Below are 14492 nucleotides of genomic sequence, written 5' to 3' on the forward strand. Positions count from 1 at the left end.
TATTATTTATTTCAACTCTTTGATACCTGTTTTTGAGGTATGATTTGATTCATTCATTAGCTTTGCCAGTTATTCCATAGAAATTTAATTTCGATAGTAAGATATCATGATTAACACAATCGAAAGCTTTTGCTAGATCACAGAAAATCCCTCCCACAATTAATCTGTCATTGAGAGCACTTAAAATATCGTTAGTTAGTTCATAGGTTGCTTTTTCTGTTGTTAGGTCTTTCCTAAATCCAAATTGCTCTTTGACTAATATGTTGTTAGAATTTAAGTGTTCAAGTAGTCTATTATACACAACTTTTTCAAAGACTTTTGAGAATGAAGTCAATATGGATATTGGTCTGCAATTAGAGATGCATTTTCTCTCTCCTTTTTTAAAAAGTGGTTTCATTACAGCGTATTTTAAGCGTTGAGGAAAAGTACCTGATGATAAAGATTTATTACATGGATGATTCAAGGGTGAACTGATGTAAACACAGCTTGCTTTAAGTAATTTGGTAGAGACAGCAGCCCAAACTGAATCTGGAAACCTGTGATTGCCCACCTTGTACACTGACCTCTGGGTTTTCAGTGATGCTGATAGCCATCAAAACATCATGCAGTTTTACAGCAACCATTAGCACAAAAGGAGTACTACACTTCAATGGAACCACTAAAAGTACTTCATTCTTCAGTCATAGCAAAGACATAGCAATTAAATATCATTTGAAACATGATATTGAAGTATGTAATTATAAGCTGAAAATTGAAACCAAATCTTTCACATAAGGGTTTCAAGAAGATGTGCTTGATTTCTGTTCTGAGTGAGAGCATTTTTATGGCAATGTGACCGAGATTTTGAGGAAAAAGGAATACACAAGGAAAAGTGCCTGTCACTCAAATCAAATGTCACATATGTAATTACAAATTGGGCAGGCACATTACATTCAGTAATAAGTATAGTAAACCCTTGGTGGTCTTGAGTAACTGATGGGGGGGGACGCCATTCAGATTAAGTGATAATCTGGATTAGTGAGGCAAGATATATCCCTAAAAGACACACACACAAAAGAAGACAAATAAATGAAAAAATTAGTGATAAAGCAATGCTAATGAAAATAAAATAAAATCACTGTAGTGCCTTAATTTCGAAACTATAAAAGGGCAGTATATTTACCCCTTGACAGAAGACTCAGAAGCAGTACTTGTTTTTTAATGTAATAATGTAAGTTTGAAGAAACTGTTGAGATTCATCTGAAGAGACAAGCGACTCCTCTGCCTTCCTAAATGCCATGTATCATTTTGAAGTTACGTACTTAACTGTGAACAACATTTTCAATTTTCAATATTTTGATCTGGATTAACTGTAACTGGATTAGAGAGGGTTTACTGCATACACATGCCAAACAACATTTTGTAATACACCATTTCAGGTTCTCGTGGTGCTGAAGTCACAATGTGGTCCATCCAGGTGGCACTAACATCTGAACAACAGACTTCCTCAGACTCCACGGCAGACGTCACTCAACTTCGCAAAGTGTCAGGGTCAGGAACGGCCAACCACAGCTCAGGATGGGAAGTGTGCACAATCACATGAGAGGAAACTGGAACTGCCATGCTAACAAGCAAAACTGTTCCAGGAGAGAAGGAAGGAAGACAGACAAAGAGCCCTTATGCTATCACGGAAGCTACCCTGAAGCTGGAGACAATTTGTTCCTGTGAAATGTTGGTACTACCAGACTATAACATGATGGCCATGATAAAGATACTCCAGCAATGTCACTTCATCCCATAGTGTGGTCCCTCCCTAATTTTCTCATTTCATCTGTACCTCAAACACAGGTTCGCCAGTAAGTCGTGACAGTGCTGCCATTTCTAGAATCATGGTTCCTGCACATGCTGTACATGTTTCACGTGATGACTCCAGCTTTGGGCTCTTCAGTCCGTACCTCAAGTTGATCTGCAAACCAGGAAATTATTACATAATTACACCAATACCACAGCACCATGCAGCACTGAAAATAGTACAAATGGGGCTGCAACTACAGAACAAATAAACCTCAAAGCAAATAACTGTGTGAAATAGCAAAGAATGCATCGCTACTTATCATCTCTGTGGAAAATTAAAAGTGGAAGTTTACAGACGTATTTCACAAACTCAGAGCTGGCAGGGAAGAAAGAACCCCCAGTAATATGTAGTTCCTTTCATAATTATGAAATGTGATGTACAATACCACTTGAACTCCTGACACATAACCACAGATAATAATCCAACTACCAAATTTGTTAACAGCAACCTTTTATCTTTATGTATGGTATAGTATCCCAATACGTGGTTCCCGTTCTGTAATAACAGTGAGCAGATAATGTAGACAGAATGAGTTAAGGCAATGGACAGGGACAGCACAGACTCAGAATTTCCGTGACAGAGAGGAATTTGAGGCCAGGACAAAACCACACTGGCACACAGACACAGTGAAGGGATCTGAAGGTGACTTAACAATGCTGTCAGCAGCTAGGGTGGTGGACAAATACTGTGAACTGGAAAACATAGAAGGAAGCAGCTATGGCCTAGTCTTAAGTCCTATCCCAGCATCTGCCTGGCAGAAACTGAGGAATACCATGAGAAACCTCGGTTAGGACAGCTGGTGTTCCTGGATGAGATTTGAACAGAGCATCTCATGAATACAAGTCTGGAACAGCACTACTGCTATACCAGTCTCTCAGTTATGGTAGTACTATAGGCTAAGTACTGGTACTGACATGCCCAAACCGAGAAAGACATAAAGGAACATATAGTGTCAAGGCACTTCCACATGAGGAATTGACATTAAAAGGGCAATCCCTGACTGTCATCATCAGGTTACAGTTCATAATTTACTTACTCCTCCATCAAAATACTTCATGTTTCAAAACGTGATAAACTTGCCCTTGCATGAGGAATGCCAGTTGTGGTGTTGAAAGCTGGCAAGAGACGATATCCCAGGTCCCGTGCCATCTGCAACAGTTCTCCATGATACCACCTCATGATGCCCGCTCGCTGCTGCAAGTATTCAGCCAAAACATGTCCTGACAGCAATCCACTGCAACGTAAATACACTCAGTGCAAGACACGTTTCTTACAATAGCAGCAAAACTATGTGTCAAGGACAGAAAACTAGAAATTCAATGTGTAACACTGAAGATGGCTGGCTTATGGAATGTGAGGGCCATGCAGTCTGGTTGAGATGTACCAACATTTCAGAGGAACACCTGGCTCTAACACCAGCAGGCAAGTAGAGCAGGTTGCATTGGGCAGACAGTGGCCTTGCTGACAGAGGGTGGGCCTTTGGTTTTGGCAGGTTAAGAGTGTTAAAAATGCATTCCACCATATGGTTCTGTATTACGTTGCTAATCCAGTTCATTTTTTGCCCCAGGCTGCACCAGCTGATGAACCAGGATCTTGAGGTGGCACAGCCTGATCCATTACGGCAAAGTAACTGAAAACTAAACCAACCATAACAAAACACTGTCTTCAGGGTTGATGTCTGTGTGCCAATCCCACTCCTCCAAGAACCACACAGTGCCACAACCTAGCAAACCACAATCCACACAGCTGTCATGCAAGAGACAGGCAACCTGTTTCTAAAGAATGCCACAAAGGAATGAACATTACAAGACAAGCAAAGCAGAAAACAAGAAGGCAAATGTAAGATTTGAGGCTTTCACGGTGGTGACTATGAAGAAAGCAGTCTTCTGGGATTTGGCACATATACACGGTGCCAAATCCCAGAAGACTGCTTTCTTCAAGAAGGCAAATGTTTTTGATTTTGTGGTAGTTTTATCTGTATATTTTCTCCTATATCCTTCGTGCTTGATACATGCTACTCCGCCAAATGACACCATACGTGCTGTTGGATTCTACTGTTTTATGCACAGATTCACTTATGGAGGTGAGCATTTCTTGAGAAGCCATCAGTTGTGCAGCTACTCAAGAACTTCCCAGCATTTTATAAAACCCAAAGGTTCATTACTGTGTTCACAAGAGCCATCCTCCGGTCCATATTATGAGCCAGATCAATCCAATCAATACCATCCCATCCTATCTCTCTAAGATCCAGTTTAATATTGTCCACCCACCTATGTCTTGGTCTTCCTAGTGGTCCCTTCCTTTCTGCCTTTCACACCAATATGCTATATGCACTCCTCCCCCATTCGTGCTACATTCCCTGCCAATTGCATTCTCCTTGACTTGATCATTCTAATTATACTTGAAGAAGACTATAAGTTATGAAGCTCCTTATTATGCAGTTTTCTCCAACCTCCTGTCACTTCATCTCTGTTTGGACCAAATATTCTCAGCACCCTGTTCTTAAACACCCTCAGTCTATGTTCCTGCCTTAATGTCAGGGACTAAGTTTCACACCCATACAGAAACACAGGCGAAGTTATAGTTTTGTAAATTCTAATTTTTATGTTTTTAGATAGCAGATGAGAAAGCAAAAGATTCTGGACTATGGTAGCAAGCATTACCAGAGTTCATTTTCCTCCAAAATAAGTTTTTGATCTGTTATAGTCATTCCCAAATATCTGAATTGTGCCAAATTTTCAAAACATCTGTTAGCCATCTTTATGTCATGATTTTGCTCTGCATTCTGATGAGCCAGCAACAAATATTTACTTTCCACTGCATTTCCTTTTAGACCAAGCTCCTTACTAGCATCAGGTAAACGTTCTGTGTTTTTCTTTATGGTATCTATGATATCACCCAGCAGATTCACATCATCAACACAAACCAGCAGCTAACTTGTCCCATTTAATTTCAGTCCCACCTGGTTTTCTTGGACCTTCCTAATGGCATTTTCTAAAGCAAAGCTGAAAAGCAATGGTGATAAAGCGTCTCCTTGTTGTATACCATTCTGGATAGAAAATGTATCAGACAAATGTTTACTATAAGGAATTTACTATGCGTTTCATTTAAACGCATATGGGTCAGACTAACTAATTTCATGGGTACCCCAAACTCTATGAGAATACTGTGTAATACTTCCTCCTAACTGAATCATAGACTTTCTAGAATTCTATAAACAGCTGATGCATGCTGCATAAACTAGACAACACAAGAACAGTAACAACTGACATCCTCATAATAAGAAAGAAGACAAATTCCTGCTTAAGAAACGGCTAACACAAACAACTTTAGCCAATAATAGAATAATCGGATGAAAAGATGCATTGTCTACTACAGCAACAGACACTAAGCTGAATACAGCTGAACCTATCTGAGATATCAACACAATAGTGCACCTTACCCTCTACCTCATTTAATTTGTTTTATACACAACTACATTAATAAAAAGTGGCACAATATTCAGGTCCATTGGCAGTCTTACTTCAGCATGTTTCACTGTATGGTCCAGCATTCAAATAATGCTTACAAAGCGCATGTAAGTGAATACACACCCAAGGACTCTGATGTTGGTCTCAAACACAGAGACAATCACATCACTGTTGAAACTAACGTCCCTCAGCACCAGCTGCACAGCATGCTCGAACTCCTCAAGGTCCCCTAGCACCTGCACACACACACACACGGACATGTTCACTGCAGCTGATACACTGTTGTTAAGTACGCACATCAACACACCTCAATTCATTAACAATAACCAAAAACAAATCATCTCTGTAATGGTGCAAATAAATTTATTTATTTTTATTCATCTGTGGTTTGTTTAAAAAGATGGTCAGCAGCTCAGGCCATGTTCTGTCAAATGGTAGGATGATTAGTGAATAATAAATTGGAAAGGATTTCAAAGAAAGTTGTGGCCCGTGTTCAGTTGCAAGGCGGTCCATGGGGGATCTGTGGTGGTGGTGGTGGTGGTGGTGGTGGTATGGTGGTGGGTGGGGGGAATGGCAGTAAGGCAGTTTCTCCTTTAGAGTTTCAGTTTCCTTCTGCCAGCTACTGCTCCACCAATGCTCCATACCCTAAGGCCCACCTGACATTGCATCCCACTCCTGCAACCAAGTATATATTTATATTTCAATTATTTATGTCTGTTGATGAACTCACTGTAATATATCATATGCACCATAGTCTTTACTGTCATCATCACCATCATGCATGTTGGCAGAGCAGTAATGCAGGTGCTTGGTTCAAATCTCTGCCAGGACACTTGCTATCCTGACTGAGGTTCTTTTGTGGTTTCCTCAGTCACTCTAGACATATGTCAATGACCTACTCCCAAACACTTGGCAATCCATCATCCACCTGCCATTTGATATTATTAAGTTTAGCTACTGACCGTGTCATAAAACAATCCCCAAAAATCATCATCATTCTACAAACTATTCCTGGGTCAGTTCAATATAACAAATTAAAATTATTTTAATGCAGAATAATATTACATACCTTTACTGTGGTTATCAGAGGATTACTAGCTTAAATAAATCACATTCTTGTAATACAAAACACTGAACGCCTAGCTTTATAAACACGGATTCAAAAACAAAGTTATCATAACAAGAAACTGTACTTACGGCAAGGGTATCCAGTGTATCTATCAAAGTCAGTGAAAAGCTGAAATAAAGAAAATTGCAATCATGAGGATGTGAGGTGAGGAGACCTCAGTTTATATTGCCTCACAGTAAAAGGCTCAACTTCTGCTTCGTTCATGAACCGCAGACGCCTGCCTCTCCTCATAAACACTGGGCACCATGGCAACTACAGCTATGAGTGCAAAGCATTCCAAATCTGAAATTTTCGCTTTTTGTGCAACAGAATTTGAATTTGAAATTTGAAATTCTGAATAACACTCCATATTACTAAGAGTCAGAAACATTCTGTGCAACTCTGGCTAAAAAACGTCACATAGCATTACTTCAATCTGAATCATAGATGCTATATGTATATACTCTATTTATGTCTTATAACAGTAAAATCATGTAATTCTTTGAAATTTGAACAAATTCACCTTTTTCTTAAACTTACTTTCCAAGAGTGTCATCTATGTCTCCCCGACTGGGTTCCGTTCCCCTCCACCGGCCAGTACAACTGAGTGGCATCAGCTCATCAGCAGGATAGGCATTTTCCTGCAAAGAAGCATTGGTACTGTAAACTGTCACTGCAGTGTTGGCCCAATGAAATTTAAGTGAGATACTGTTAAGAACTTCATCAAAACTATCTAACCTCACTAACTTGAAAGGTTCTGAAAAAGACAGCTATATTTAGGCTAAGATACTAAACTTGAGAGAATAACACTATACATTAAATGGTGCTGACATCTACAGAAAGTGCTTTAGACGTCCATGAAAGTAGAATCTGTCAAAAACACCCAGCCTCTCTTTCTCTTCAACTGGCAACAGAGTGCCACAATGGCTAGCATCTCATTTACCAATCAATGATATAGACACATATCTTTCAATGACAACTTGAGCATCTGTAACAGTTGGTAGTTGAGTGATTTGGCCCTAAAATACAGAATAAATATTGAGAGACACTATTTTGACATTACCTCCATGCACCCCATTTCTGTCCCATATACACTTTGTATTAAAATGTGGCTACACAGCATTCAGAGTGATCTCAAATAAGTTTCTTACCTTGCATTCATTTCCTGCTCACAAGTAGCTACAGAACAACACAAAGGCTTTCATTTGGCAGGACAAACTGACAATGTGCAACTACCCACAGCTCACAACATGCCAGCACCTTGGCAATATGAGTTTCATGATATGGACAATAAGATGAAAATTAGAAACTTACCATGTATGCTCTGTAAGCATGATAAAACATGTCTCTTGCTTCTTCCCTGTAAAACAAAAGTAACACCATTAGATTTTCAGTTTTCTCGTCTATTATCTTGGGGCTGTACAACAGGCCCATTTGTAGCAGCAGTACCAAATGACTCAGTCTCATCCTAAACCAATAACAATGAAATCATATATTATTAGCTTAAAACATTAAAGGTGGGTAGGTGTTATGCATCCATTCTACAGTGATGATCTTCAGCCTACTGCCCATCCCCTTTTCAAGAATTGGCCATCCAGCAGTCATGTGCCTCCTCTAATGAAGCCTTACGGTTGTCAATGGGTTTCATGAAGTAACAGGTGACAAAATCTTAATTCAGCTTGAACTTCACAATCATGTCACAGGCCACCTCACCTTCATCATGAAGCCACTCACAGGCTGGGCTATTTACCACTCTCGATTTGAGTATGTCACTCTTCAAGTGACAGTCTCATGACAAATATAAATAACTCCGTCCAATGTGACCTGTAAGTTTATTACTACATGAAAAACTTAACACCCTTACATGTTTAGGTCTCTTCGCACCATCTTCAGAGGGCAAACATCACTACAAATAGGAAACCACCTTCAAATAAGTTGTTTTGTAATTGTTAGTGTGATGGACCAGAATGAAACAAATCAAAAGTCTCATGACGGTTTTGTCACTAGACTCAGCTGGTTCCTATTCAGTTCCAGTAGTTCCCTATTTATTTTAAAAGAAAGCCCCTGAAGAAAGTTTTTCACATGTTTTTGTCCACCCCTGGACACTGCTAGCAGCATAACACCACATGTCAGTTGGAAGTTAAAACACACATCTGCTATGACAGCACTGTTCTCTAAATGTTTGTGTCTCATAAAATGAGGGAAAAAGTAAACAAGTAAAGCTATCCCTGTAACAGGCTGTGGAGGCCCATAGGTTTGTGAGACATTGAGGGTCCCACATTATCCAGACAATTGGCTCAAGTTGATAGGTTGATAGCCTTACAAGCTGGGTGCATTTTATTCCCCGGGAAAATTATTTAATTAATTCCTGGTATTCATTTCTGTTAAGAGGCTGAGTCAACACGAGGGCCATAGTGTGGTTGGAAGAATTAGGTCAATCGTAAAAAATCCAATGACCTCATTGGGGACTTGAACCCATGACCTTCTGTCTTGTAGCATAGTGCCTCAACCAACTACGCTACTGTGTGCCCCCATAAAACAAAAACAAATAGAGCCTGGATGGTGATATAAGTATATAAAAAGAGTCTACAAAACTGGAGATTTTCGTGCGGTCAGTATGGGATGTAATGTCATGTAGTGTGCTAATGTTTACCAACAATCTGAAGTGTCAGCAAACATCTACTAGACTATATGATGTCATGCTCCAGAAGGCAGTAATCTCTGAAATATAGATCTCTTACTGCAGCTAGGAGCCCTTAAAATGGGAACACCTCTAGGTTTACTATATGCTGGAACATAACTTACTGTTGGTATCTTCTAGTTCCTTGCCTTGTCCAGACTGCCCAATCTCTCACTCTCAACACCATCAGATATATGTTCAACAATTTATTCAGCATTTGATATACCTTCATCGCTTATGTTACTGTCATTATGAAAAACATATTCTCCTCCATGTCTTTTTTTTTTGCCTTGCTATCTCTGTTCTGTTTTGCAGCTTGTGGAAACAATACTGAGGGCATGCATCTACTGTGCAGTAAACAGAACCTGCTTACAACAATCACAAAACTGTATGTTCTATCAGGATTTTGACATGCACCATTAACTAGTTTCACCAAAACAGTCCCATGGAAGGAATATAATGCATTACTGGATATTATCTTATCCAAACCACACCCGAGGAGAACTATACAGGAGATATCTAATTGAAAATAACCATATACCGTGCCTTAAAAAACTTTCTTGAGCACAAATGAAAAAGGAAAGTATTTAAAGATGCTAATGAAAGAACATAATGATGGAATTACGGAGCAATAAGCAAAATTATTACAATACAAAGTGAAACAAATATAAATCACTCCGTCCAATGTGACCTGTAAGTTTATTACTACATGAAAAACTTAACACCCTTATATGTTTCGGTCTCTGCGGACCATCTTCAGAGGGCAAACATCACTACAAATAGGAAACCACCTTCACATAAGTTCTTTAGACGTAAAGTACGTACACTTATATGTTACCATGCATAATACACAAAATAGAACATTTCACAAACACAGCAGTTTCTTGGGAATGTAAAGTTTTTAAAAATTATTAAAATTTCTTGATGCTAATTAAAAATTTTGCATTGTCAATAATTAAAATTCATAAACCATGCAGGCTCGTGTTCGTCCTCCCATCGTCCCTCTTGTATGGGGCACATATTGTGCCACCTGTCTATCTTGATGTGGAGGTTCTGCAAATATATTATGGGTGAAACACATGTGCACACACACACACATACACCAAACCCACAAATTGAACAGTCTGTACTTTGGAGGGGCTCAGTTTGAATCTCAGCCATGTTCCCACTGAGAATTTCATGCTTTTTCTCAGTCACTCCAGGCAAATACTAGGACAGTACTTGGATTAGGCCATGACCAAATCCCCCAAATTCTTTCCAGTTCATCATTCAAGAGTTATCCTACCACCTGACGGCATTTAGTCTAGATACTGTCAGTGTCAGTAAACAGGCCACAAAATGTAACCAGAAGACCACAGTATGAACCTTCATCACTATAAAACTCTCAAATCTCACAATTAACACATGTACAAAATAAAGAAATACAAAGCTCACATCCTGCTAAAACAAGTGTAAGATTTGAAGAGCTCACAACACTGGAAAGTGACTGAATCTTCTGAGGTGACCATGTAAATATGGAGCAGAAACCGCAATAAAACTAGCACTCCATAACCAATCAATCCAATAGAGCACACCAACTCAAAAGAACACGATTGTATCTACAGCAAAAACAAAACAGAACCCTTGGGTATTAATTATATTTGGTGAACAATAACAGTTAATAATACAATGCAGAAATATAATAAAAAATTATTTTACAGATTTATTATTTTACTATCGTTCATTTATAATATGTGGACCGTTTGTAAAACATGTTCAAATGTAACTAGAAATTTAATGAAGTATTTTTAACAACTAAGCTCATCGATAACTGAACGTCAGAATAGAGATCTGTAAAATGATCATTAAACTAATAAGGCTATGATACATAACTATATCAAATATAATATTTATTTACATTATATTTTAAGTGTGATGTAATGCCATGCAGTATGACAGAAATTTATCCACTTTGTGTGTCAAAGAATATGTTCTGCAAGCAAACCAACATATTTCCAACACCAGTCTGCTTTCACCGGTTCTCACGGCCTCTTCGCTTGCGGATTTCTTATTTGTCCTTCTACCCTGAAGATGGAGGCGATGCGTTCCTCCGAAACGTCGGTTAACACTACATATACACGGTGCCAAATCCCTCAAGATTGCTTTCTTCAAACCAAATCTCCTTGCTTCGCTTCCTAATCGATCCTGCACATAGTGTACTTCCGAAACTTCGGTAAACTTCTACCAGACTGTACGACATCACATTCCACAAGATAGTACTATTCAGTCACCGCCACAAGAACCTGAATCTCATATGGGTTATACTTACTTCAGTTCCTCCCTTTTCTCGCTTGTCATTGATTGAGCCACATCCCCAAAATGTGCTAAAATTGTGGTCATACTCAGGCAAAATGCAAGTAGTATCATTATTGCTAGGAAGAGTCCCTTTGATGATGAACAGATATTCCCCATTTCGAAGTCTGGACACAGGTAATTCCTCTAACTAACATTGACTGTTTGTCAAGAAATATACAGTCTTCCTCTGAATGTAAGACAATCCATGGTGAATTTGTTATATTGTAAATGGGCTGAAATCTGTAAATCCGAGATATATTTTTGACCTCACATTCCTACGAGTTTCATTTTCGTCCGTTTATGCAAAATACGAAACATGTTGTTCACTGACGTGTATGCACCAACAACTTCGAGGAAATTATTCAATACACAAACTAAAATCAACGAGTGATATTCAATATGTAAAAAATTACATATGTACAAACTATCTCAACATCAAACTCTACTTTCGCTACTGTCAGACCATTTTCAACTACCACAGATTACTGAAGAACCTGAAGAAGGAACAGGTGCGCCCATAGCCCATAGACCACACACCCAGGTTGCGCCCTACAGCAGACGTCACCATGGCCGACTCTAATTATAATCATAGTCCCCATGATTCGGGATCTACTCTTTGATTAGCACATAACTTTATCCCTTAACACGGATCATCTCGTAGCGACGAAAGTTCAGGATCCGAAGAGGGTTAGGAAGTAAGATATGATACGAAATGGAGGATTGTAGATTTTGTTGTGGAAGTATGGGACTTGGTTGTAATGATTTGCGTAAAAGAATCATAATGAACATGAGATTTAATGCCAAATTCTTAAGAGAATCGCAGGTTGAGCAATAGAATAACACACGTGTTCTGGAAAATGCAGACTTTCAGTTACAGGAACAGTGTTATGTCGAACCGAGAAATTCTTCCGAAAGCAAAAGTTGTGGAAGATCCCTTGTGCAATTCATTTGGAATTGGAAGTCCTGGGAAAGGGGTAAATCTGGGAGCCCGTAAGAGAATCTTTCAGTTTATTGCTGGGATTCTAATGCGGTGCTGGGCTTTAGCAGGTGCAGCAGTTCTGTCTTGCTTGCTACTCTACTGGGTTTATGGTGGCCTGCTGGCGTTTCTGCTACTCTGTTTTGCCATGACAGGTAAGTCGTTTTCTAATAAGTAAACTGCTCTCTATACTTCTGTATTTGTATGAATCATGTTTATGACTCACCCATCTTTTTGTGATTCCAGGGATTTTATATCATACAGAGGATAACCTACTTTATCACCCTGAAATGCCAGCACATTCAAGAGTCTTTGTTCCAGATCCTTCATTTTTTGGTCTCCCATATGAAAATGTCTTTGTACGAAGTGCAGATGGAACATTACTTCATCTGTTTTTTATTCGTCAGCCTGGTGACCAGGCAACTGTAGCGCCAACAATACTTTTCTTGCATGGCAATGCTGGGAATATGGGCCATAGGTATTAAATGAAACATTGTCAGTAGGAGATAACATATAAGAAAACAGCAAAGTAGGATAACCCCTACAGCCTTCTGATTCCCCTCTTAGCAAATTTGTGATTATCTGTTAGGAAGAACAAGCTGTCATAATTGACTTTGATGAAATTAATTTTTCCAGAAATGTTAGCAGTTAGGTTATATTGTTAAGATACCATTCAGTGAAAACCATAGTGATATTAGCTTCCACTTTGAACATTGTGTTTTGAGTGATATAGTGATGCTGGATGGTATTATTGCAGGCTTCAGAATGCCCTGGGTCTGTACCAGCATCTTCATTGCAACATTCTGATGCTAGAATACCGTGGGTACGGGCTGTCACATGGCTCTCCTAGTGAAGAAGGCCTATATATGGATGCAAGGACAGCCTTAGACTTTCTGTTATTGCGACATGATGTCAACCATAAGGAAATTATTGTTTTTGGAAGGTCTTTGGGTAAGGCAGAGCATGTCATCTGTGATGACATTCTGAAAATTGAACTTGTGATGTGTTAATTAAATATAATATTGGCTACTGATAAGCAGATGTATAGAAAATGTTATATTTATAATAAGTTTATACCATAATCATTAATGTATTTTATGAATAGTATAGATGGACAGGTCCTATATCAGTAAATAAAAATGAATGAATGACATGCTTCCCAGGTGGTGCTGTTGCAGTTGATGTGGCAGCACGTCCAGAATATGCTTCAAGAATTTGGTGTCTCATCTTAGAGAATACATTCACTAGTATCCCTGACATGGCAAAGGTGTTGATCGGATGGAGAGTGTTGCAGTATTTGCCACTTTGCTTCTACAAGAACAAGGTATGTACAGTAGTCTTGTAGACAGGTTACAAACATTTTGGAGGAACTTAGTGCATCCATCTTTGGGGTATAAAAGTGAATGGCATGAGGATGAACTCAGGTTATGTAAGTAGGTTGCAAGGAGGGTGGTCAGTCAGATCTGTGGGTATATCTGATATCTTTGCCCATGAAGACGTAAGTTCATATTCCTCCCAAACTTTGGTAACCGCCTACAAGACTACCTGGTGTCACAGCACACAAGAGCACAGCCTGAACAATCAGACCTCGAAAATTTGCATACAATGTTATGAATCATTTTTTTCCAACAGTTCCTGTCGGTATGGAAGATGGCACATCTGGCAGTACCTACGGTGTTTGTGTCAGGTCTAGCTGACATGCTGGTGCCTCCAAGCATGATGACAGAGTTACATGAGCTGTGTGGCAGCCAACACAAACAGCTTGTGCAGTTTGACTCAGGAACACACAACGAAACATGGACCAGCCCAGGCTATTACCATTCACTAGCCACCTTCCTTCAAGACACTCGTGTCAGACCCACACCTGCTGTGAAAGCCATGTGACGTGCTCTACCGATAGGCACCACATGTAATTTTAATTCCATGTGTCTTCTGGCATAATTTCAGTTTTATAAACATGTGACTTAAAGGTCTTCATGCAGCATTGATTAAGAACATACTGCATGAAATTCGTTAATACTCATAAAACCACAGAGGATTTGACAACTGTACAATGAATTTAGCCTGGCATCTAAGGCTTACAACCTTAC

The 14492-nt window shown here is 39.2% G+C and overlaps 2 protein-coding genes across 2 annotated transcripts in view; one reads left to right on the plus strand and one right to left on the minus strand.

Moving 5' to 3' along the window:
• Positions 1–11956, minus strand: part of LOC111874239 (ER degradation-enhancing alpha-mannosidase-like protein 3) — a 31211-nt gene extending 19255 nt beyond the window's left edge. The window contains exons 1-7 of the mRNA XM_023869565.2: positions 11401–11956; positions 7727–7772; positions 6953–7053; positions 6502–6541; positions 5428–5540; positions 2915–3068; positions 1817–1945 (exon numbers count right to left, since the gene is read on the minus strand). Coding sequence (XP_023725333.1) covers positions 1817–1945; positions 2915–3068; positions 5428–5540; positions 6502–6541; positions 6953–7053; positions 7727–7772; positions 11401–11543 — 726 coding nt within the window. The 5' untranslated portion in view covers positions 11544–11956. The remainder of the gene's footprint in view (positions 1–1816; positions 1946–2914; positions 3069–5427; positions 5541–6501; positions 6542–6952; positions 7054–7726; positions 7773–11400) is intronic.
• A 115-nt stretch (positions 11957–12071) lies between these two features.
• Positions 12072–14492, plus strand: LOC111874540 (protein ABHD13). The gene is made up of 5 exons (XM_023870122.2): positions 12072–12557; positions 12649–12880; positions 13160–13353; positions 13566–13726; positions 14035–14492. Exons 1-5 carry the CDS (start codon positions 12284–12286, stop codon positions 14284–14286), a joined length of 1113 nt encoding a protein of 370 aa, XP_023725890.1. The 5' UTR covers positions 12072–12283; the 3' UTR covers positions 14287–14492.

This window comes from Cryptotermes secundus, unplaced genomic scaffold (assembly GCF_002891405.2).
Source record: "Cryptotermes secundus unplaced genomic scaffold, Csec_1.0 scaffold47, whole genome shotgun sequence".
NCBI classification, from domain to species: Eukaryota; Metazoa; Arthropoda; class Insecta; order Blattodea; family Kalotermitidae; genus Cryptotermes; species Cryptotermes secundus.